This window comes from Dermacentor silvarum, chromosome 8 (genome assembly GCF_013339745.2).
Source record: "Dermacentor silvarum isolate Dsil-2018 chromosome 8, BIME_Dsil_1.4, whole genome shotgun sequence".
Lineage (NCBI taxonomy): Eukaryota > Metazoa > Arthropoda > Arachnida > Ixodida > Ixodidae > Dermacentor > Dermacentor silvarum.
In genome coordinates, this window is record NC_051161.1 from 161,218,070 (window position 1) to 161,243,755 (window position 25,686).

The 25,686-nt window shown below is 47.6% G+C and overlaps 1 protein-coding gene across 1 annotated transcript in view; it reads left to right on the forward strand.

Annotated features, from left to right (window-relative positions):
• Nucleotides 1–16,576, forward strand: part of LOC119461800 (probable enoyl-CoA hydratase) — a 30,463-nt gene extending 13,887 nt beyond the window's left edge. The window contains exons 5-7 of the mRNA XM_037723177.2: nt 477–626; nt 9,508–9,681; nt 15,776–16,576. Coding sequence (XP_037579105.2) covers nt 477–626; nt 9,508–9,681; nt 15,776–15,861 — 410 coding nt within the window. The 3' untranslated portion in view covers nt 15,862–16,576. The remainder of the gene's footprint in view (nt 1–476; nt 627–9,507; nt 9,682–15,775) is intronic.
• The last annotated feature ends 9,110 nt before the right edge of the window (nt 16,577–25,686 follow it).

The following is a 25,686-nucleotide window of genomic DNA, read 5'->3' on the forward strand; positions in this document are numbered from 1 at the left end:
ATACATTTATTTCTTTTTATTTTTAGTGCAATAACCCTATGCTGAATTTTGAATATTTGTGGTGAACTTTACCCAGCCTGTACTGGAGAAATCTCAGCCGCTGTTGTAAGCGTTCATTTTGTGTTGTGATCTTGAGAAGTTATCAAGGCTAGACATTTTTATTATAATTGTGATATACATTTATTTATTGTAAGTGCAATAAAACTAGTCATTTTTGGAAAAGTTAGAGTAAAGAAATCCTACTTTGGATGGCGCTTTAATTCCTTGCAAAACCTGTGACAGGTCCTGGAAAGTCCTGGAATATCCTTGAATTTTTTCTATAGAAACCTGTACGAACCCTGACAGTGTGTACATTGAGGTCCTTCAGATCTGCCCACATTTTGTCATTTGCATCTTCATGCAAGTTGTGTGCAAAGCTCTGGGATGTGAAGTCACACTTTAAGGTACAAGTGTATATCACTTGCATTGGCCAACAGGAGTGCCGTTAATGGCCGGAGGTTCAGCGCGCCTACCCGCCCTGATTGGCCTGTCACGGGCTCTGGACCTCATTCTGACTGGGCGACCAATCTCGGCTAAGGAAGCCCACGAGATCGGCCTTGCAAACCGCGTTGTCTCCTGTGGAACTGGTGAGTGTGGATGGAGTTGCCTTTGTTCATTTGTGCCAACCCTTTCAGCTAGGGGTGTGGGAATACCATATTTACTTGCATGATGAACGCACCCCCCCACTTTTCCAAAGAAGAAGTGTGTTTTTTCTTTTCCTTGCATAATGATTGCACCCTCAACCTGCCGCTGTGAAGTAAGAGAGGCACGGTACGATTGTGTCAGACGCCGTATTGGACGCCAAATCGTACTGTGTTTCACCTACTCCTATTGGGATAGCAATTATATGGACACTCCAGGCGCATTTTTGCTCTCGGCGCAGACGATCGCAGCTCAGTCTCCCGCGTTCGAGGGAGGAAAGTGTGGAGGAAACGTGCCGCATTCTGTCGTGCACATGCTGCCGGGGGGAGAGGAGGGCGCATGCATGGCTAGTGCGCCCTATCTTGAAAGCGATCTGCGTCAGGGGTTGAGTGTATGTGCGACGGTGGCTCATACCTTTGTGCATGCTCCATTCTCACTGCTCAGTTTGCGTTGAAGCGATTCACAGCGTGAAGGTCAGTTTGCTCGCTGCTGCTCCCGCGCTTCCTCGTGCCAGCATTTTGACAGTGAGTGTGTGGTTATCGAGTGTGATGTGTTCATGTTTGCCTATGCGCGCTGACACCATGCTTGTTAATTTACATAGTTAGTGTATGTTTGCAAGTTTATACGGCCGATAAAACTACTATCCTTACTTAGTACAGTAAAAGCTCGATGATACGATCACGGCTAATACGAATTTCCGGATGATACGAATTTTTTTGTGGTCCCGGCCGAGCCCCATTACTTTGCAACGTGCTAGAGAACGGTTGTTACGAATTGATTTTCAGCCTGCGTCGGCTGATACGAATAAACGCCGCCCCACCGACGGCCGCGAAAGAGAACAGCGCGCAGTCACGCGCTTTCTCTCCTTCTCTTTTGGTACGGAGGCGCGGCGCCGGACAGCGCGGACTCCGCGACTGGGCGCGAAGAGTTAGAAGTGGTGGCGCTTTTGGTGCTTTTGTACTTTTCCTCCTTTTCTGCGAGCCGTCAGATGGAGTGGCTGCTGCGCTTCGGGCCGCGTTCTTCGTGTTTGCGCCATTTTGCCTAGTCGCAGCGAGCTATGTCTCGCAAGCGGAAAGCACTCTCCTTTAAAGAGAAATTAGACATTCTTCGAAAGGTCGATGAGGATCCCAAGAGGAAGCGGACGGAGTTGGCTAAGGAGCTAGGCCTCGCAACGTCAACACTGAGCACAATTGTTGCACAGCGAGACTATCATAAAAAACGTGCTTTCGTTCAACGTCAACGCGAAGCAAGCGAATTCGAACACGCTTATTTCGAACATACCGCGCACCGACAATGCTCTTAGCAGCGCGCCAAATCACGCGGCGGCGCCTCCGACCGGCATTGCTCCAACACCGCCATGGAGCAAAAGCTCAGGAGAGACCTCTCTATGCCGCGCGCGAAGGAACGGGGAAAAAAAAAAAAAAACCCTCGCGGCGGAAATTTCCTTCTCTCTCAAATTGCAAGGTCGCCGTTTCTGCATCGCGCCGGAACAAGCGTGTACGTGCCGACTAGAGTGTTCTAGACAACCGTATTCTAGCACACACAAGTGCCGACGTCTCAACCACATAAATGGCAGTGAACCCTTCTCCTCTATTTTCTAGTCACACGTTGACCTTGCACGCTGCGGCAGCAGCGCAGAGGGAAGCAGCGGCGGAGGCACAGTCGGGCCAAAGAAACTGCCACGCCCGCAAACGCTCGCTTCCCGATAACGGCAGAAAACGAAACTTCAGGGGGCGGCTAAAATAAGCTGGCGCCAGCACGGCGGCGGGCGCGCACGGAGATGTGCGCACGGAGTCGAAGATGAGAGAGCTACGAGGGAGTTGAGAGGGAGGGCGAGGGGAGCCACCGAAGCGGCGGAGTTGACGCGTCCGCTTCCCTGTCGCCCTCCTCCCTCACCTTCGACGGTCTCCGCGCGCACCCGTGTGCCGGCGCCGCCCGCTCGCTCCCGGAAGCTTCGTTTTCTGTCGTTATCGGGAAGCGAGCGTTAGCCGGCGTGGGCAGTTTCGTGGCCCGCGCTTGCTATGCGCTTGCGCGCCGCGATATTTCACGACTCGCACCGTTCGTGCATCGTGCTATGGTGCACGAATACTTCAAAAATACGTCCTTTTAATTCGAACAAATTTTCGGGCCCCTTCGAGTTCGAATTATCGAGATTCGACAGTAGTTTTAATTGTGTTTCGATGATACGAATTTCGGCTAATACGAATATTTTTCGTGACCCCGTGAGATTCGTATCATCGAGCTTTTACTGTATAGCTGTCTACGCATTTGCTATCGCAATCGATGGATGACTTTTTGGGTGAAACTGCGACTTTTGTAGAGGTGGCTGCGGAAAAAAAAATTACTCAGAATGTTACCCTGTGAAATGAACGCACCCCCCACCTTTGCGCACATTTTTCGGGGAAAAAAGGGCATTCAATATGAGAGTAAATACGGTATTCGAAGCTTTCGAAGGATGAACCGAATATTGCCCTATTCGATTTCGTCTTTAAATCAAGCATTCATTACTTGTAGTTACGTATATTTTTGAAATATTTAAAATCACCGTCTGTGCACGATCAAGCGTAAAACTTAAGCAAAAACGTGATTAATTTCATCCTCATGGTCATAGTAGACAAAACATGAGAAGTTATAAAGTGGAGTTTGCTATACGTCACTCAGTGAGCCAGGGGGCTAGACAGCTATCATTCGTTACTCAATACAAATGAGTACTGAATATGCAAATAAACATGCAATGCAATGACTGAAACTTGGTAATCAGAAGGTTGTTTATTATTTAAAGACAACTTCAAAAGTGTTGTATATTCGATTTGATTCTGGCACTATTCAAGTCGTATTCTATTCGGTTTCGAAAATTACAATTTGGACACCCCTTCTTTCACCACTCTGCTTTGCTGGCATTGCTGCTCTGCCATAGCAACAGCATGCCTGTTTAAAAAGAAAAAAAAAACTAGTAGCAGATAGCTTGCTTTCATTCTGTTCTTTTTTTTTTCTTTTTTTTTCTGAGAACAGTATTTACGAGTTGGGGACAGGCAGATTGTGTGAACAGCATAATTTGACATAACGTAAAAAAAAAAATAATAATAATAAGATACCCATATTGAGTAAGCGTACCTGGGATGACAGTGCAGTTCCAAGCTGAACAGTCTAACCACAATCTCATGGCCACTTTGTGCAGGCAAACATAGTATTTTTGTTCTTACAAGTAGGTGTTGCGTTATTTCATAGGCTTATTTATGATCACTGTCACTGTCTTTCAACTTCTCTTTACTCAATTTCTGCACTATTTCTGCAATAGCATTTGGGCTCGAATAATCAAACACTTGATGACAGTGTAGGTGATGTTCTACCATTTCACAACCTGTCACAGCCATTCTTTTTAATGTGATAGACGTTTCAGGTTTGATGATTAGGGTTTATTGTAATGAGCGTCAACTGGACTTGCATTGTTAAAACTACATAGTATGGGTGAGTGAGTGTTTGACTTGTATTCAAAAATGAACTGTTCGGTATTTACGAATATTTAAAAATAACCAAATATTGTTACGGTGCAACCAAGAGTGGTGCCACTCAGAAGATTTGACGTGTAGAGGTAGAATCGGTCTGCCAGCCATTTTGTTTATGTATCGTGGCCTCTCTTTTATCAATTGTAAATACATCTTTACATGTGACTTCCGCAACGTAACATATTGGTGGAGGTGCTGGGTACCCACACGAAGCAACAACTGAGCTCCGCAGTGGTCGTCACCGCGGACAGGACAACATGACGGACGAAACAGGACTTGAAATGGCGCGGCCCGCATAAACGCCTACAACCCCTACGGTTGTTCTGGCCCAGCCGCGGAGGCCAGGAACATTCTGCGGCACCGACCACCTCGACGTGGAAGACTGGATCGTCACGTATGAGCGTGTAAGAGCCCACAACAAATGGGATCCCACAATTACGTTGGCTAACTTGGTCTTCTACCTAGAAGGTACATCGAAGGTGTGGTATGACAATCACGAGGAATAGCTGAACGACTGGGGTACCTGCAAACAGAAGCTGAGGGACTTGTTTGGCCATTCCGCCGGTCGGAAGAGCGCTGCTAAGAACGAGCTAGTGACCCGCATGCAAACGTCCACAGAATCATACGTATCTTACATCCAGGACGTGCTGGCTCTATGCCGTAAGGCCGACAGTGATATGGCTGAGTCAGACAAGGTTGGGCATGTACTGAAGGGAATTGCTGATGATGCTTTCAGCCTGCTCATGTGCAAAAATTGTGAAACAGTACAGGACATCATAAAAGAGTGTCAGCGCATGGAGCAGGCCAAGAGCCTCTGCATTGCAACGCCGTTCACATGTCTGCCGAACACAGCTGCGGCATCCTCTTGTGACGACAGGCTAGGAATGCAGCGACCATCATCATCAGATGACCTGACGCGGATAGTGCGGCGTGAACTTGAAGCCATGGCTCCAGCAGACCTTTTTTCCCGACCCAGTGAGCCGAACAGCTTGCGATGTTATACTCAGCTTAGACTTTTTATGGTCCCATTCAGCCCTCTTTGACTGCGCGTCTAGTGTCATTCAGCTTGAACTGCCCCACGGCTATTATAATCCACCAGTCACACAACCACGGTTATGCTGTCCCGAATACATCCGCCTGTTGCCTCAAGCCACTACGTACATCACTCTAGTGTCATTGCCATCTGTTCCTGACGGCGTCTATGTGCGATGTCCCACCGCCAACATACTGCTTGAAAGGAATTTGACCATTCCCATACTATGCTCACTGTTACAGGCAATCAGACTTCGCTCCCGCTCCTTAATTTTACCTGCTTGACTCAAATTGTTCGCAGAGGCATGTCCTTTGGTGACGTCTCGCCTGTGAATGATGTCGAAATTCTGTCGGCCTCTACAGAACCTCCGATTCACCGAATCTCATAGGCGAACTTAGCAAGATGATCGCACCTGACCATCTTCCTGCACAAGCTGCTGACCTCTGCCGTCTCTTGTAAACTTACCACGACATTTTTGACCTTGAAGGCCGTCCTTTAGCCCAGACATCGGTGGTCACCCATCGTATTTACACTGGAGACTCAAATCCGATAGGCCGCAGGCCGTACCATGTTTCACATGCTGAACGACAAGTTATCTACTGGGAAGTTGATAAGATGTTGACTAAAGGTGTTATCAAGCCATCTTGCAGTCCGTGGGTGTCCCCTGTTGTCCTTGTCAAGAAGGATGGCAGTTGGCACTTTTGGGTCGATTACAGACACCTCAACAAAATCGCGCGCAAGGATGTCTAGCCCTTGCCACATATTGATGACGCTTTAGACTACTTGCACGGAGTCATGTACTTCTCGTCTATAGGCTATTGGCAAATCTCGGTAGATGGCATGGACCATGAGAAAACTGCCTTCGCAACACCTGATGACCTCTACTAATTCAAGGTTATGCTGTTCAGCCTTTGTAATGCCCCGGCAACTTTCGAAAGAATGATGGACTCCTTACTTCGCGGCTATGTCTGTGCTATCTAGACGATGTGATAGTCTTTTCACCAACTTTCGCGAGTCATCTAACGCGTCTGTCGGCCATTCATGCTGTTTTCCGATGTGCCGGCCTGCAGTTGAACTCATCCAAGTGCCACTTTGGATGTCGTCAAATTACCGTTCTTGGCCATCAGTGCCGCTGGCGTTCAACCCGACCCTGACAAGATTTGCGCTGTCCAGAACTTTCCTGTTCCGTCTTCCACTGCAGACGTAAGAAGCTTTGTAGGACTGTCTCGTACTTTTGTTGTTTCATCAAGAATTTCGCCGTAACCGCCTGCTCACTTACCGGCTTACTTAAGAAGGAACTTACTTTCACATTGGGCCTTGCTTAAACCAATGCCCTCGTACGCTTGCTAACGGCTTCCCCATGCTGGCTCATTATGATCCATCGGCTCCCACTGAACTTCACACGTTTGCCAGTGGCCATGGAATTGGGGCTGTACTTGTTCAATGGCAGCGTAACGCAGAGCGCGTAATTGCATACGCGAGCCGCCTCCTGTCACCCACCGAGCGAAATTTTTCTGTCACTGAACGGGAGTGCATGACGTTAGTTTGGGCAGTAGCCAAATTCCGCCCCTACTTGTATGGCCGCACATTTTCCGTGATTACCAATCACCTCGCCTTGTGCTGGCTTTCGTCACTGAAAGCCCCCACTGGACGATTGGGCAGATAGGCGCTACGGCTCCAAGAATATTCATTTGCTGTTTTGTACAAGTCAGGCAGCTTGCAACAATGACGCCAACTACCTCTCCTGTCATCAAGTGCTCAGAGGCAATTGTGGAGAGGGTGACAGGCAACAAAAGAGTGTCAGTAGGGACATTTCCAGGGCGGACATTGGGCTCTGTCATGGTGCGAGCAAAAGAAAAGATCACGTAAAATACCGGCCGACGCAACCTTGTAGTTGTAGCGGGCAGCCTAAAGGACGTGCTAAACCATAAAGTGGCGGGACTAGCCCAGTGTTTGGGGAAGGGTGTAGATGACTTACGCGAGGTGTCCCCTCGTGTGCAGATTGTGGTATGCACTGTGTCATCTCCCGTCATCCTGTCGACCGCCCTGAAGATAATGTGCATGACACCCACACTTGCATCATGGCCGTTTCTGATCTGCAAGACATCCACACTGAACAACGGTGTGCTCTTATCGATCGTCTCAATTCTGGACATTCGGAGCCCACGCTGCGCATATTTGTGCTCTGTGACGACGTTCTCTACCATCGCAGCTTACGCCCTCAAGGACCAGAATTTTTACTCGTTGTGCCAGCGCCATCTCCGGACCTCAGTTCTTGAGCAGTTGCATGACGCTCCTACTGCAGGCCACCTTGGCGTTTTGCATACCTACGACCACGTATGGCGCCGCTTCTGCTGACCTGGCATGTACGCTCTGTGCACTGCTACGTTGCAGACGTCGGTCTCGATCCTCTCGACCCTTTTGCGACCTCGAAATCTGGCAATAAGTGGGTCGTTGTTGCGACTGATTATGCGACCCGGTACGCGATTACGCGAGCTTTGCGGACAAGCTGTGCAACTGAGGTGGCGGATTTTCTTTTACATGGCGTCATCTTCCATCACGGCACCCCCCGGCAGCTCCTCACTGATCACGGCCGCACCTTCTTGTCCCGCGTCGTTGAAGACTTACTTCGCTCTTGTTCTGCCGAGCACGAACTTTCCACCGCCTACCACCCGCAGACAAACGGACTCACGGAGCGGCTCAATTGCACATTGACAGAAATGCTGTCTATGTACGTTTCTTACAACCACAGCACATTACCCTTCGTGACATTCACCTATAATTCGTCCCATCACAAGACCGCTGGCTTTTCACCCCTTCACCTTCTGTTCGGCCGCCACCCTACTTTGCCCTTTGACATACTGCTTCCTTCCTCGATGAACACTCCCACTGAATATGCTCAAGACGTATTCACCCGGGCTCACACGGCACGCCAGATTGCCAGCTCCCGGCTCACTGAGTCTCAGGCTGCACAGAATATCCGGTACGGCAGCCGACATCGGGATGCTAGATTCCCTCCTGGCTCCGTTGTCCTCCTTTAGACAACATGTCACCACGTTGGCTTGTCTGAAAAGCTGCGGCCTATATATATAGTATATTCTATATAGCATATTCTATATAGTATATAGTATAGTATATTGCCATGAGACAGAAGAAGATCGGCACCGAAACAGAGGTCAGCATTAGGCCGGCACCGAAGAAGAGCAAGTAGAGGTTGCACCTCGCCATCTTGGCTGGTTGCTGTTACGCCTGTGCTTCTCGCCTGTAAACATTTGTAAATATACGTTTTTGTGCAACAATATTCTATACTATATTCGCAGACTGCTAAACAAAGTATCGCCGTTTATCAAAAGTGTGACGACAAAAGTTCTTGAGAGAGAGAGAGAGAGGGGGGTTTCTTTGAGGAAATGCAGAGAGGTCGGCCTGAGCGATTGTTTGCTCTGGCCTGAAGCATTCCATAAACAAAATGGGTAACGCAAGCTTTGATTCCAGCTTTGTGGTGAATAGTTACATTACAGCCTGTGGTTTTTTATTTTAGTCTGTTAGCGTTTTAACGTATTGGAAAGTCCCGGCAGGTAAGCATGCATTGTCATTGAAGGAAAACTCATTTAGTTCAAATGCAAAAGCATGCCTTCTTCAACCTCCACTGTCCCCGATCAGCATCCCTCTGTGAATGCAGCGGTTACTAGATGCTTGAAAGTAGAAAAAGTTCAGCAGACGGCTTTACTGCTTTCATAGGTGTGGAGCTGTTTTATTTTTATCTTCTCGTGGCCGACTTTCCTTCCGCCCATGAAGCCATCCATTCCTGCTTGTTTCGTGTCGTGTCCCGCTGCTGTATTCAACAGTCTGCTTGTCCATTCAGCATGGCATTTTGTTGCAATCACACAGCGTTTTCTATCAAAGTAAAAAAAAAAAATCTTCAGGATATTTACGAAGGTGTCTTGAGCAGGAAACAAATTGTCAGGAAATACGACGTGAAGAAAAGCACAATTTTGAAGCTAATATATTCAACGAATGAATTTGTCGATTTTGCTGCCATTTGTTAATTTGGCCTTTTAGATAATTTTACCAAATCTTGCAGTCCCACAAGGATAAAATTAATTGGATTCAAATGCGCTGAATATTTCCTTTGTTTTTTTGGGGGCTTTTTTTCATGTCAGTTGACAGGTGTGATTTATGTTTGTGTTGTACTGTAGCAGTATCTATATGGTAAGTCTGGCAGTTGTCCCGCATTCTTCTCCTTAACTTGCTTCAAGATAAAACTGGCTCCACTCTCTCTGGCTGCAGCCCTAGGCCAAGCCATCAGTCTGGCAGGCAGCATCGTCAAGTTCCCACAGGGCTGTGTACAGGCTGACAGGGCAGCCGTCTACAATGCCAGCTTCTACAGCCGAGACCTGTCCGAGGCCCTGGCCTTTGAGCGGGAGACGGCACGCAGGGTGCTTCACTCCGAGGCTGTTCAAGGTGAGGCTGACCACATTGACGATTCTTTTCACACTTTCCCCGCTCTCGTAATGCTTCTTAAGGGCTTCTTAAGCAACGAAATTTTGAACTTATGTATGAAGTTTAGTCTCGGATAGTGTGGGCATCTGTGCAAAATTATGTGTTTGAAATATGAGTGGACGCTTGACAAAAAGCCATAAGGTTTACATTTCTGAAAGGGATAATTAATTGTTATCCACCCAACTGTAGGGAAGCTGCAAAGTAAACCCGTACAGTTTTCTCATAAAGAAAGGTTCACACTTGAAGAAAAATTTGTCCTCGTCTTGGGATTCACCTTCGAACCAGTGCCTTTCCAGTGCGGTTGCTCTACCGTCTGAGCTAACTAGGAGGCTAGTAGATCGTAGCGTGAAGGTGAATTGACAATTTGAAGCAAAGGGACATTGAATATGGCAAATCAGTTCCCTATAAAGAAAACCCATTTGGTTTCACTTAATTCACCCTCACACTGCAATCTGCTATCCTCCTGGTTAGCTGGTAGAGCGAATGGCCAAGAAAGGCATTGGTGCTGTAGTGGATCCCAAGACAAGGATGAATACTTCTGCAACTGTTACGGTTTTCTTTCTGAGAAGCCCGTATGTGTTTCCTTTGTAGTGTCATGCTACAGTCAGGTGGATAACAATTATCACTTTTGTGAACCTTCTTCATCAGAACTGGCTTGCAATATAAACATTTTCATTACAAAAAAAAAAAAACGCTGCCACTCTTCTCAAAAAGCACACAAATCTCGGATCTTTGAGAGCCAGCTTTTCTCACAACAGCTCTGCCATCCCCCTATTTTGATTTTTTTCATGCAACCCAGTTATAATAATTATCGGTTAATACAATGGACTTTTTGTGGCACTTGAATATTGTTATAAGTGGGCTCTCTGTTATAAGACTGTAATGCGGTCACCGGAAAATCCCACAGACAAACGAGGCAACAAGCGCTTCTCAAGGAGGCGTGCCGACCGAGGGGATGAGGGCAACGCGGAGGTGGAGATGCGGAGCAAGTGAACGAACAAGAAACGGAGGGGGACAAAAAAACACAGTGGCAACATGCTAGTTCAGCGGGCGTGAGGGTTTGCCCAGGAGACGGAAAAGCCTCCAATCTGGTGTCAGGGGCGCACGGTCCCCACCGAATGCATGCGCATTGTTACTCTTTCGTTCTTCAGGCTGTGTGCAGAAAGAAAATACAGTCACCGACTCACTCTTTCAGACACAGACAGAGTCGCAACAATGTCTGCAATATTGGGCAGGCAGGAGAAATTAATTGGACCGGTAAAATCAGTTCATTTTTTTTACAACTCGAGCACCGCCGAGAAATCAGTAGAGGCCGCAAGTGCGTTTTGCGTTCGCCCGTCAAGATGTGTGCCTTCACGAAATGCAGATATTGGATGTATGACCTTGACTCCGGGACGCTGTGAGTTTAAACTGTGATCCGCAAATTCATCAGTTTGGAATGTTGTCCACAAGCAAGCTTTTATCGTTTCTACCAGTACAAGCACATACAAACTTTTGCTATATGCATCCACAGTAGTTGATGGCTGATTGCCTGCGAACCCTGCTTCACATGCGCTGCTGTCATTGCAGCCTGTGTGGGTCATCTTGCGCTTGATCTCCGTAAATTCATATACGGGTACGAACATGTGTCAAGGGCGAGCTTCCCGAGACGATATGCCACACGACAACCTCGATGGCTAGGCCTAATCAGCGCCATCTCGTCAGAAGTCGACGGCCAAAATGGCGGTTTGCTGCGGAGTCAACCAAAATGCTTTGCAGTGGCCATAATACGGCACTTGGTGTAAATTTTTGGCAGCAGCGTAATCATGAATGCGTTGTCTTTTTAAATATTTAAAATGTTTTACACTTTGTTACAGCAATATTAGCTCTGTGTTTGGCTGGTGAAGCTCTGCACCACCAGGTGGCTGCACTGTGCAGGCCACTCGGGCCACTGACGTTTATGCTAAAGCGCCTTCATCAAAGCGGTAGTAGTATGAGGGGCATTAATTTACTCCTCCGGCCATCCGTTGGAATGCCCAGCTCGTCTGCGGTTACCGGAATACTGGACACGCTCGGCGCTTTGACAGAATGCTCACAACGCACGGTGCTTAGATAGCTCTCGCGGGGGATCGATGCCCAGGCGGCTAGCAGAGAGGTTCGCGCACTGTCTTCAAGACAACCGGAAGTAGACAACACGACATCACATCATGGCGCAGAGCCAGTGAACACGGAGCTGAGCCCCGATCACTCAGCAAACGAGTTGAGGAGAAAAAAAGTTGTCGCAGTTTCGCCTGAAAGGCGAAGCATCAATTGCGATAGCAAACTTGTAGAGAGCTATACGGAGTAATGATATTAGCTTTATCAGCTGTATAAATTTGGACATGCAGCAGCATCGGCAACACTCAGAACTGTTGTCGACGCCATCGGCGTTTTGCCCGCGTTCGCTCAAAATGCGTGCGGCGTTGGTGACTGTTGCCGGAGCCTTTGATATAAATAGGCACTTCGTGCCGCAGCTAAACGTCGCCTCCCCCACGGCCTCTCGCGCGTCGGAAGAAGGCGCGTTTGCTCTACATATATGGTGATTGTAAAGGAGAAAAGAGACGCCTACTTCTGCAGCCCTTAAGCGAGCACGTCGCAGAACGCGCGTTTGTTCTCCGCCGTGCGTTCACTCCCCGTGAAAGACGCACCCCTCGCGCCCTTTCACTCGCACATACAGCGTTCGGCGCGCGGCGACGATTTCTTCTCCAAATCACGTCATACGGAACCTCACGGCGACGGCGACGCCGACGGCAGAAATCTGCTTTTGAGTGTCCATATAATTGCTATCGCAATAAAAGCATGGCTAGGGAGGAGGGTAACTCGTTATCGTCCCTAGCTCTCTCAATATGAGACGCTTCACCTAAATTGTGGCGCAAATGTTTTTATTGTAGCTGTATCCTATGCGTCTGTAAAAACTTGTCCAAACCGTTTCAGTGACCCTTTAAGAGAAAGCATTTCCTTGGGATCTTCGATGTAAATATATTGGAACAGAAAACTCATATTTGAGCAGCATCCATTGCATTGAGTATGATGAGGTTTATTTAATATGAAAGAAAAAGCTTAAATCTACCAATAATTGTAGGGGGCAGATTTTTTATTAAGGGCAATCATTTCTTAACAAAGAACAAAAAATACAAAGAATGGTAGTGGCAAGTTAACAGCTTTATATGTAAGCAATAGAAACACAATATCAGAATTCTGTAAACAACATCTATTAGGACATCTGCAGTGGACAAAAGTAATGCACTTTACATCTCTCAAAAACGTACTAATAATTTTTGGTTAAGATATGGCAAAGCCTCTTTAAACAATGCCACAATTTCACATACACTGGGAACTAAGGCATAATATTTGTCCATCTCAGATGCTCTTAACAAGCGCAGTTTAGAAAATTTGTGTCTTTGTTGCAGAATTGCAAACTTTGTGCTCCAAGTTTCTTTTTTTTTTTTTGTGATTGACCAATGTTTTGAAATTCTTGCAAACAAAGAAGTTAGTCCCTAAGTAAAAGTTGTACCTTCCACATTCGGCCAAATTTAGCATTTTCTCTTACACGCAGCAAATATCGTATTTAGTTACGCAAGGCTGGCACATTTTGAATTTTTTACAGCGTGTGGGCCTTGTGTCCACCCACTGAAGCCTCAAGCTATGCTCACACTGCTGTGCAGAATAATGTTACAGCTGGCCGCTGACTATGAACATTATTTATTCACTTGTCATTGTTGTTTCTGCTGCCCCTATCTTTGACAAGTTCGTTTCATGGGCATGCACATTCGACATCCAAACGGATGACGATGATGATGATTTAATGGCATACCCTTTGAAACGGGGTGGTGACAATAGGAACCTAGCCTGCTAGATTTAATCAGGTACGCTATACATGTTTTTTATCTAGAACGGACACTTTTATCAGTAATGCCCTTTATGGGGTGCTGTATATTTCGCTTAATGTGTTTGAAAAAAAGATTTTGCATTTGCTGCTGCACTGTTCTTGCTAAAATCTTGCAGAAAGGTCGCATTTTGGAGTCTACGTCTTTCAGTGTAACACTTGCCACAGTTAATTTCCTGGTTTTCAAGGAAAAAGTGCTAAATCCGCCTTCATTTATGGCCTTTGGGAGAATGGAGCTGCTGCGAGCTTCATTCTATGGCCTTGAGGGATACGAGCTGCTGCTATGATGTTGCAAGCATAAACTTGTGTCGCCGCCTGCCGGCAGCTGCAGAAACCAGCCGGTCAGGGAGGTTGGCCGCGTCTTGCCCGTTCCTCTGAAACACGTGGCAGCCCGCCCTGAAACGCTGCTCTCTGCAGCTGCCGGCAGGCGGCGATACAAGTTCATGCTGGCACCATCCAGCATGGATGGTGCAAGCATGAACACCATGCTTGTTAATTCAGTTAGTAAGCGAATGTGTCCAAGTTTATGCAGCCAATAAAAGCTACTATCCTTACTCTGTATAGCGGAAACTGCGAAATTTTTTCCTTCCGCTTTTTGCCTCGGCGATTATATGTGCCTTCTCCTCGAAGAGAGAGAAATTTACGCTTCTTCGTTGGCGTAGCCATTTCGACCGGACACACACCACAGAAAACGGCAGCGATTGTGGTGATCCCGTGCAGTCTCGCGCAGGCGCATGATGACCACGCATGGCTATGGATTGCAGTGGTTTAAATCGGCACTTTGAAATTGATTTCATTTGCGAAAACCTTGTTCAAGCGGATATACGATCATCACAGCTTTGGAAGGGCCTTTTAATTTGACTACTAGTAAATTTGCTATCGCAATTGATGCTTCACCTTTTGGGCGAAATTGCGACTTCTTTATGTGTATCAATGATTACCTTGTATAATATTTTATTTAGTTTCTGTGGCACTGATAACATGAATGAAGAATCTCGCAACCAACTAGCCCGTTTAGCAGCACTACTTACTTTTTCCTCCGCACGTGGCTGCTTCTGTCACCGAGTCCTTCTTGACTTCTTTTCAATTTTCCTTTGCCGAATTCTACACTTCTTTGCCTGTTGTTCTGCTCATGCATTTGGGCGCATAGCCATTCTGGGGAGATTGGCCAAAAATGGGCACGCACCTAGAGGCTCAAGTTGTATACTTGGCAAGACAGCACTGGCAAAGTGGGAGGAAGAGCAACGAAAGCTTCGCTTTAAGATTATGAAAGATAGGTATATGACGAATGATCACCGCGTAGACTACCATGCATGTCATTAGTGATGCACAACTTAAGCCTCCAGTTGTAAGTTGCTGCTTTCTGTGCATGTGCTTGTGTCTTCTGTTGAGTTTTGTGGGTCTTTGTGACATCCCCTCCTATATATGCTTTGCCAACTGGCCAATTTTAACGTGGCCTTTGTTTTCTCACAGAGACAGAGGTTGCACGTATCTCTCAAAAGCAGACCACAAGCTAACCTTTTGCTATTTGTGAGTGAATGGCACAGAATTAGACGTGCTTGATTGATTGATTAAAAATTCTGGGGTGCCGTTCAGAGGACCTTTGTTCTAAGCGCATTTCATTCAGTTGCTGCAACATCACAAAGTGTTAGTATGCAAAATTTATGAGAACGGGAGGGAAGAGAGCAGCTAGTCGGCAAGTGGTCAACCATTCTGTAGCCGCAGCTGCCATTTGGATCTAATCCAATCCACCAGACGTGCCATGCCAAGCCGGTCTCTGTAGCAAGTAGCTCGAACTTCACATCTCTCGTCGCGGTCTGCTCCTAGCAGACAACGTGCTCGTAATCAAAATGATTGACAGGAGCGTGTCATCATTTTGACGTCACCAGAAACGACAAACTCCCTGGACATTTGTCGCCCGGAGAGTTCACCGGTTGCCGATTGGCTGCTCTCTCCCTCCCGTTGCCAAGAATTTTGGATACTGCCACTTCGATGTGACGTTGCAGCAACTGAACAGAATGTGGAATGAACAAAGACCTCCGATTGCGCCCTTGTTGCTCAGTCAGTAGAGTATTGATTGTTTGGTTGATTTATCAAACCCGGCTTATATATGAATCAAAACCTGGTCTTTTAATGTCTTCACACATGCAGGGGCAAGGCGGTTCCTCTCTGGTGTTGGCCGGCACGGCAGCTTCAACCTTTTGCGTTCATCCAATGATCCAGCAGCCAAGTCATGACAGCTGTGCATTCACCTCATAGGAGATAATGTCAGAGTACGTCACGTGAGCAAGAACTTGAAAGCTCGCTGCAGGCAGTGAGGAGATGCAAAAATGAGCTCTCCATGTTATACTCCACTTCACACTTAGTGCAAAATGCAGCAGAACCGACGCAAGTAGTGCAGCCCTACAAGTCTCCCTTCCTGCGTTTCATAGTGCAGCGTCTTTAAATCTGGGACATTTTCTACAAAATAGCCACATCATATTAAGTAGAACTCATGGACATAAGTTTACGTCATTTTATGTACTTTGTGCGCCTTTGTCTGCCCCCACTTACTTTGTGCGCCTTTGTCTGCCCCCACTATGTGGCATACATAGAGTGTCTTACAATATTACCTAGAGGGAAATCTGGCACCACCGTCTATGCGAGCTTCCTAGTGGGCGCTGTGCCGCCTTGAAACTCTCGGGATGTGGGTGTGCGAGGCTTTGTATCGAATGTGGCTTGCCCTAAAACATGGTCACGGCTGCACAGATAAAGCTTTCTTAGAGCAAAATCTTCAGAAAATAAAGTTTCAATAAGTGGTGCAAAGACTGGGAAAACAGCAAAGATGGCGACCCCACCTAGCTTTATCTCAGTTTGGCCAAGTTTTTGCGAGGTTATGCTTTGAGATTCTGCCACGTTTTGCACAAGATCACCCCGGAATCATCGACAGCGCAAGGAGCAACGAACACTCGGTCATTAAAGTATCTGGACGCTCAAGTGCTTTTGCTCGGTTTTGTGGGCTCGTAACTTCGGATCTTCTGCGAATCGCCGACGTTTCCCCACCACTTCGATGGCGCGGTACTCAGGATCGGACCGAAGTCGTCTCACTCGCTCTCGAGTAGCGGTGCGTCGGCTTTCGTGCCACACTTCCTCTTCATCGGGAGTGACGCTCTTCTTCGACTGCCCCGTCTTCGTGGCAATGTGCTCAGTGCGGAGACAGCAGGGCTTTTGTGTCGCCTGCGGCGGCGACGCAGAGCTATAAATCCCATGGTGACGTCATCGCCAGGGGGAGGTTTTGCGGCATACACTTGATGGACCTTCCTCGAGCTTAAACAGCTTCGCTACTTCACAGGGGTACATGCCATTGCGCTTGGACCCTTTCTGCACTGTCCACCAGGATCGACCCACATTTCGGCGTTACACTTAACGGCAAACTGCCCAGGTTAAACAGCTTCGCTGTTAATAATAAATTTCAACATTTTCATTAAAGTTTCCTCACCTTACAGTGTGAGCGAGCGAAAAGAAAGAACAGACGATACACTGTTGCTATGGTAGCTAGAGGAGTGGGTGTGCTGACCGACCCATCTGGATCGTAGTTCACTACTTCTCCCCCTCGTGACACAAAAATGGCACTGCGCTCAGTAGAATGGTGCCGAGCGGTGCCTGTCATCTGGTGCTTGTGGCAGACGGCACGCAAGAAATATAGCACACCGAGTGAAAAATTGTCATCTGTAGTCAGTTTGTGTAGTGAGGAGATTTGGGTCTGTTATTTCGTGTATATAAGTTCTTAAAAGATATGGACATATGACATAAATGTGAGTGGCAAGGTTACCGGAAGCTCAACTTCGAGGCCGAATCGCCGGAGGCTGTACCAAATTTTAAGTGAGTGCGAAGGGCACTTTTAATAGCGGTTCTTTCAGCGCGATGTTCCCCTTGTGGTGTGATCGACTAAGACATGTTTACCAAAGATATAGTGCTTCCACTCGTCTCTTTAAAGAAACGAGTGGAAGCACCACATCTTTGGTAAACCTCTCTTAGTCGACCACACCACAAGGGGAACATCGCGCTGAAAGAACCGCTATTAAAAGTGCCCTTCGCACGCAATTTGACGCAGCCTCCGGCGATTCGGCCTCGAAGTTGAGGTTCCGGTAACCTTGCCACTCACATTTCTGTCATAGAAGTTTCCATATCTTTTAAGAACTTATAAACACGAAATAACAGACCCATATCTCCTCAATGCACGCGCTGAGCTAGATGTGCATTCCATGAGCTCTGCAACGAACACCCAGAGTTGCAATAAAGCTATATTATTTGTGCAATTTTGGTATTACCATCGGATTCAGTCAAGTAAAAGGCGCCCGGGGACACTAAAATTACGCCGGTGACTGCAACTTGTGCGAATTTAAAGACACTGTCGCTGGCTCTGCTACAGGCCACAAACACGACGTGGCGACAAGCAAACCTTTGGCTAAGGATCGACCAGAACCAAAACACGGCAACCATGAGTACTTCCACCAAGGAAATGGCCATGAAATTAATCGAAGTGAGCGAGATGAAGGTCGGAGAAACAGAACACTCAGTGGAAATGTACGGACTGGCGCCTGACGCCGCCTTGAAGGGAGTGATTCATGTTGTTCCAACGCGACTGACTATCCAAGAGATCAAGGAGAACATAATGGAGGACGGATTCGAAATCTACATGGCAAGAAGAATGGGAAAGGATTCGACAACAGTCATTCTAACGTTCGCGGGACCCGACATGCCGCACTAACTCTGGCTGTACGGAGCGGAGTATCGATGCACCTTGCATAAGACCGTGCCCGTATGCTGGGTATGCTACGAAGTGGGACACCGCAGCACAGCCTACCCACGGCCGGGAACGCAAGCCTGCCATGAGTGTGGCACGCGAGAATCAACTCCAGGCCACACCTGTGTGGCCAAATGTACGCTGTGCAGAGGAGGTCACGTCACGGGTACAAAAGGATGCCCGGAACGCTTCATTGTGCCTTACATCATCCGGAAACGAGAGCGGCAGAAGCAGCATGAGCAACAGGCACTGTCGACGCATCTGTCCAGGCGAAACCAGACCCTGAGCAGTGGACAGAGAGGCCGGTCGGCAATGCCAGGAGGAGTTGTGAGAAGCACATCCAGATCCACTACAAGGAAGAAAAAATATAGATCGAGAGCCAGGACCCCGACACCGGCGAGGAACAACGCGGACAAACAAGTGGGTTTGGCAGGGAGACCTTCCATCGCAGATAAGAGTCAATTCCCCAAGTTAGGTCAAGAAGATAGAAAAAGTCAGTGCGAGGAATGTGAACAACTGAAAAAGATGATAGAGAGACAGAGCGCACAAATAGACAACCAAAACAGACAGATAGCGAAACTGACGGAACAATTACATAAGCAAGACGAGATGACCACGTTACTGCTAGCCAAAATCGAAACTGCAGAAAGTAACAGACAGGAGGAAACGAACGTGAAGCGCAAACTAGCCAAGCGAGACACTCAGCCTGACACGCAGAGCCTACAAGAGGCGGAGGGAGAACCAAGGTGGGCCCGACCCCTACAAGAGGTCAGCAACGCGGTGGCGCAACTCACATGCCAAATGGCGCAGCTAGCAGCGCAAGTGGAGCAAGTTTGCTCAGAGATGGCAAAGACCAGTGCGAAGGGTAGCAAGAAGCCAACGTCAACGAACTCATGCTCGCAAAGAAAAGCAGGAAGAACGCCCCGTACACCAAACCAAGTACTGAAGTGCACCGTTCAGGCAGCAGCCTGGACCTGACCAAACATGGCGCAGCGAACTAAGATTAGGGGGAAAGAAGACACGGTGATTCTCCAGTGGAATGAATGCCGTGGCTTCAGGAACAAGGCGGGTGAGCTGCAACAACACGTGGATTCACTCGAGAACAAACCAGACATGATAGTATTACAAGAGATAAACCAACGACCCAGATTCCCTGGGTCTGTAACGTATGTGGATCCGATGGAGAAAGGGACAGGCAGCATTGGTACGCAATTGTATAGCGACAACTCAGCACCTGACGGCACAGTGAGGATGCGAACACACCCTCGTGGAGCTACACAGTAGAGGCATAGGAAACACGGAGAACGTGTTTATACTGAACATGTATTGTAGGCTAACCAAGAAAGGAATAGACATGGCGGGAACAATACAGGATGCAGAGAGCAAGGCAGGCTCCCGGTCGCTGCTCATACTGGGGAATTTCAATGCCCCTCACATGACATGGGGATACCGGTTCTGTTCGAAGAGAGGGAAAGAACAGAACAACTTGACCCTACTCAACGAGCCCGACACCCCCACCCGCATGGGCACGAGCACGACTAGAGACACCACGCCGGACCTCTCGCTCCTGATGGGGACTCTGGATGCCTCATGGCAAAACGTGGGAACGAATCTGGGGTCGGACCACGATGAAATCGAGATCACAATCTGAGGTCCCACCCTCAAGGTGAAGACGGGCACGGCAAGGATTACCAATTGGGATAAGCTGAGAAAAGAGCAAGAAGAGGGATTGGATGAGGAAGAAGGGACAATAAGAGAGACGTACGAGACCTGGTAGAAACAGCAGCTCGTCATCATAGAAAAACACACGCAAAACGTCGCGACCACTCACGAAACCCTCCGTGTAGACGCCAGAATGGCACACCTGTGGGAAGCGAGAAGCAGCCTAACCAAACGCTGGAAAAGGCAGAGACACAACAAGAAGTTACGCAAGAGGATACGGGAAATCAACGACAAGACGGCAGAGTACGTGGCAGATTTATGTAAAGAAAGCTGGCTCGATCTGTGTGATGGCCTACACGGAACTCTATCCACCCACAAAACGTGGCAGCTCCTCGGGCACCTCATCGACCCGATGACAAGCAAGAGCGAGAAAACAGGAGTATGGCTTGGACCTTGAACAATTATAGAAATTAATTGAAGACTTGAAAAACAAATACATCAAGATGGAGAAGAGCAAGGATTGGCTGGGATAGTACCGAGGCCTCCCCAACGAGGAATTGGACAAGCCCTTTACGGGCCCGGAACTAAGAATTGCCATAGCACAGAGCAACCAGAAGAGCGCTGCGGGGCTGGGCGCCATCCTGTACCTACTACTGAACAACTTGAGCGACAGAGCGAGAGCAGAGCTCCTCAGGTACATGAATGAGACCTGGGAAAGTGGCAAACTGCCAAGAAGCTGGAAAGAGGCAGAGGTAAGGTTCATTCCAAAACCTGGAAAACCCCCACACATCAACAATTTGAGGCCTATCTCCCTCACGTCCTGAGTAGGCAAGGTGATGGAAAGGATGGTGTTAAATAGACCAGAGACACTTGGACGGAACCAACCAAACGCCGGACACCATGTTTGGTTTTCGAAAGCACCTGAGCACACAGGACGTGCTCATACAGATCAAAGAAAACGTTATGAAACAGGCCACGAGGCACTCGCCACGCACCATATTGGCGCTTGACCTCAAGGGAGCGTTTGACAACGTCTCCTTCGTTAGCATCCTGACCAACCTCGAGAGCACTGGCTGTGGAGAACGGGCATATAACTACGTACGAGGTTTCCTAACAGATCGGAAAGCAAGAATCAGAGTTGGGGAGGAAGTATCCCCGCTTATCGAGTTGGGCAGTAGGGGGACCCCTCAAGGCTCGGTCCTTTTACCCCTGTTGTTCAACATGGCACTCCTGAACTTGCCCAAGGTGCTCGAAGCGATTGAAGGCTTGGGGCACGTGCTCTACGCCGACGACGTCTCGCTCTGGACGACGAAGGCTGTATCCCCGGGATGGATGCAAGACACGCTGCAGACAGCGGCAGGAAGTGGTGGATAAATATGCCAAGGAATGCGGCCCTAAGATGCTCGCCACAAAAGTCGGAACTGGTGGTAGTTCGGCAGCGGGTGCCAAAAAGACTCAAGGAATTAAGACATTAGAGAGGTGCTAGACGGAGAAGACATTTTGCCGGGCCCCAGTGTCAAGATCTTGGGACCCGGTGATGACAAGCAAACAAGGCAGAAGCTTCTGTGAGAAAGCTAAAGCACACGACGGACGGTCGAAAGGAACCAGATCTACGTGATAATCCAAAAAGCAATAAAGCAAGTTATCGGAGTCCCGATGAGTGCCTCCACGGACGATCTGATCGAGGGCCACCTCTCCAGCCAGAAGCGTTGCCTAAGTCAAACAAAGGCCGGCAGAAGAGTCCTGAAGAAGATCGGTTGGGAGGAGACAAGACAGACGGAGCGAGGACAACTATCAGACGTCTGGCTAGAAGCCATCAAGGTAAAACCGCTCCCCAAGAACATGAGCCCAGCACACCACAGCGGCAGACAAGAGGCCAGAGCAAAGGCTTACAGCAGGCTGCTGGCTGGGCAGAAGGGGGTAATCTTCACAGACGCCTCCAAAGACAGAGGAAAAAGCTGGGCGCCCGTAACGGTGACAACCAAATAAAAGCAAACGACGTTAAAACAAACGACGTTAAAACAAACGACGTTGACGAAGCAGAGGAGATGGCAATTGCCCTCGCCCTCACTATACAAGGCAGGACCAGAGTGGTCACAGACTCGCAACAAGCGTATAGAAGCTTAAAGTCGGGCTGAGGGTCCCGGTTGGTGCTTCAGGCACTCAAAGGCAAGAACCCCCGAAAGGGGAAGAGATAGAATTGACATTTGCTTTATTTCACCATTATGGCACATCAGTACAGAACAAAAATGTAATAAATGGTGAGGATAGCGGGAAAAATTAATCTGGGTTCCGGCCCACTCCGCAGTGGAGGGCAATGAGTTTTCCCACCAGCAGGCCCGAGCGCTGTCACACCGAGCCGCAGCCGCGGAGAGGGAAGAGGAGAACGCAAAGAGCCAACCACTGGTCACATACAAAGATATAGTGGAATATTACAGAAACGGGAGACAGCATCCCCGAGCCACACCTCAATTTAACGAGGGAGCAGCAGACAACATATAGGCAGATCCAGACAGAGTCGTTTACCCACCCCCGATTACTAAACCGCATGTACCCGAGCCAGTACGAGCAAGAATGCCCCGTGTGTCACGAGCCAGGTACACTCCAACACATGATAGCAGAATACAAATTTAGCCAACAGCACCCACCACTCCTCACCAATCCTAACCCCAACATGATCCCCCTACCCATCCAACCCCTTAGAGAGCGATGGCAGATCTTGCTGTCCAGCCCCGCCCTGGAAGACCAGCTTTGGCTCGTAACCAGGGGCCAGACGGCAAGAACAGCATATGGATTCCCGTGAAGTGGGAACCACTTTCATCCAGCGCATGCGCTGAAAAGCTCACGAAATAAAGTTTTTTATTCATTCATTAATGTGATGCCCCAGAAAAGAAGAGTGACACATTCTTTAGAACTGTGATCACAAAACGTGATTAAGACTGCAAATTTACACTTAGAGATATCGCAACCTGCTGCAAATTAATTAAGCCCGTACAAAGTACGACAAGATTTCTGTGCCAACGCTTGCAGAGCTCCTCAGCACGTACATAAGTCAATTGCTTCATGCTCACTGCTTCCAGCACTGGAAGGTTCTGTAGCTACTGCATTATCTGTTTGTGTGACATTAGACTGTAACGTCACCCTCAACAAAGTTTGATTAGAGACTTGTGTTTCTATGCAAGGAACCGACGACTGCACCATAACTCTGTAGGGAAGCCAATTTTGCTGTTGTTGAAATAGAGAAACTGTTTCCAGCTACGGTGTCAAATGCAGTAAAGATATTGCACGAAGCTTTAGAAAAAGCCGACGGTCTCAAGACTTAATTATATGGGAGGAATAAGTTCAGCTTCAAATTTAGTGAAACTTGCTCCAAACGGTTATTACTCACCGTGATGGCTAAGTGGTTATTATTAATTGTGCTGCTAAGGATGAGGTTGTGCGTTCGATTATGTGCCATTTTGCATTCCAGTGGTGTCGGAATGCAGAGCGTTTGTCTGCATATAGGTTTAGGTGGTCAAAATTAATCCGGAGCCCTCCACTACGGCGTGCCTCATAATCAAAACTGGTTTTGGCACGTGAAACTCCAGAAAGAAGAAGAAGAAAGAACTCCAGGTGGTCAAAAAGTAACCCGGAGTCCTCTACTGCAGCGTCTCTCATAGCCCGTTCGTTAATTGCTCCTGGATGTTGAACGTCATGACGTATTTAATTCAAACTACACTTGGCTGCACCGAATCCAAGAGAAAACCTGTAGTTCGCAGCGTAAAATTCCAAACTAACTCCACACTTGTTTAAAAGGCGAAGTAAGTAGACGATGTAGGTGCTTGAAGGCTTCGTCGCACGAAGTTGACCACGCGGAGATGCCGCTGCTAGCGGTAAGCAAATTGGTCAGTGGTGCGATGATAGTGGCAAAATTACGCACAAAACGCCGAAAGTAAGAGCAGAGCCCTATAAAGGTGCGGAGTGCTTTAAGAGTAGTGGGCATCGAAAACTCTGCGACCGCGCGAAGCTTGGCTGGGTCAGGAAGTACACCATCCTTCGAAACAACGTGTCCCAATATTGTTAACTTACGGGCAGCAAAACGGCACTTTTTGATGTTGAGTTGGAGGCCGGCAGAGATGAGGCACGTCAGGATCTCACGCAAGCGATATACAACACTTTCAGTACAGCAGTCATTCTCAGCATTTCTCTTAGCTGTCAGTCAGCGAAGTGTGGTTATCACTTCGTGCCATTATCATCGCACCACACTTGTTATCCTGTTGCCATGCAATTAGAGAGTTTTAGTTTTCCCGCAAACGTTTTACCGTGTTATTGCTGGTGGATTACTGGATAACCAGAGGCATATACGTGAGTAGCCAGATTGGTGGCACAGAGTTTGAGACAAACACAGGGTTGTTACTGCAGTAACTAAGCGCATTCTACTTTGCTGCTGGTGTAAATTTTCGACAGCAGCGTAGTCTTGAACACGCTGCCTTTTTAATTATATGCTTTTTCGAAAGAATGCTCACGGAACACAAAGACATGCGTGTAAGGTATTGTGGGCAAACGAAGCCGATATTGCACAAATGCCATTGTGTATACTGCTAAAGCTTTCTATTAACTGCTTTGTATACATTAAATGGCTTAGCGGTACCAAAGGCTTCCAAACCTGCGTCTTTCTTGCACCACTTAAAAGTTGTTGTATGCCAACGAGACACCAGAATCGTTCTACTAAGCCCCACCTTGACCGGCATAGTCGCTCTGCTTTGTTGATTGCTGCAACATGCAGCAGTGCTTGAGAGACTTCGGGTGCGTAGGAGTGTATGTTGAAAATGCGAAAGGACATTGGTGAAATGTAGTGCTACTATTTCAGTTGATAGACAACACTGTCCATAATTCTGAGAAATTAAGGTGGCGCATTGAGTAGAATAACTTACCATTATTAACTCTCACAAGTGTGCGGACACACACAAGCGCCAACTTCATTTATTAGAAAAATTAGGGGCCTTTAAGGCTATAAATGCTGATGATGATGATGAAAAAAGGTGCACATATTATGTGCATGCAGTATTGCTCATGCAGAAGTAAAAATGCCATGCGCATCACATGAAAAAAGAAAAAAGTTATTTAGAATACTTTCTTTACAAAGGAAGCAAAAAGCATGCTTACACACTTGCCATTTAAACTTGCAATTTTTGCTGGTTCTAGAATCGGCTTATAGCAAGTTGATCCCCCTGTATAGACTCAACGAAGCATTTCTGAAATTAACTCGACACTCATCAACACCAGAACCTTTGCTAACACAGGGGTAGGTCAGGAGAATAGAAATTGTGTAGTATTTTATTCATGGCTTGAAAACCACAGTGCAAAGTGATAAAGCGAATGAGAGTTATGAGGAACACTGGACGACTGCTGCCTCACAGTTGATTTTTTCAGCATTAGTAAAAAACAGCAAAAATATGTAGTGGCCATGTGTGCATGTGCAGGACTATACAAAGAAAAGAAGAAAATGCATAGTGCCTGTACAGATATTTTTTTTTTTTTTTTTTCGTGCCCATACTCTTTCAAAAAACCTGCATTTATATTTCTATATAACGTGCAAACATAAAAAAAAAACAGACCACAGTATGCTTTCTTT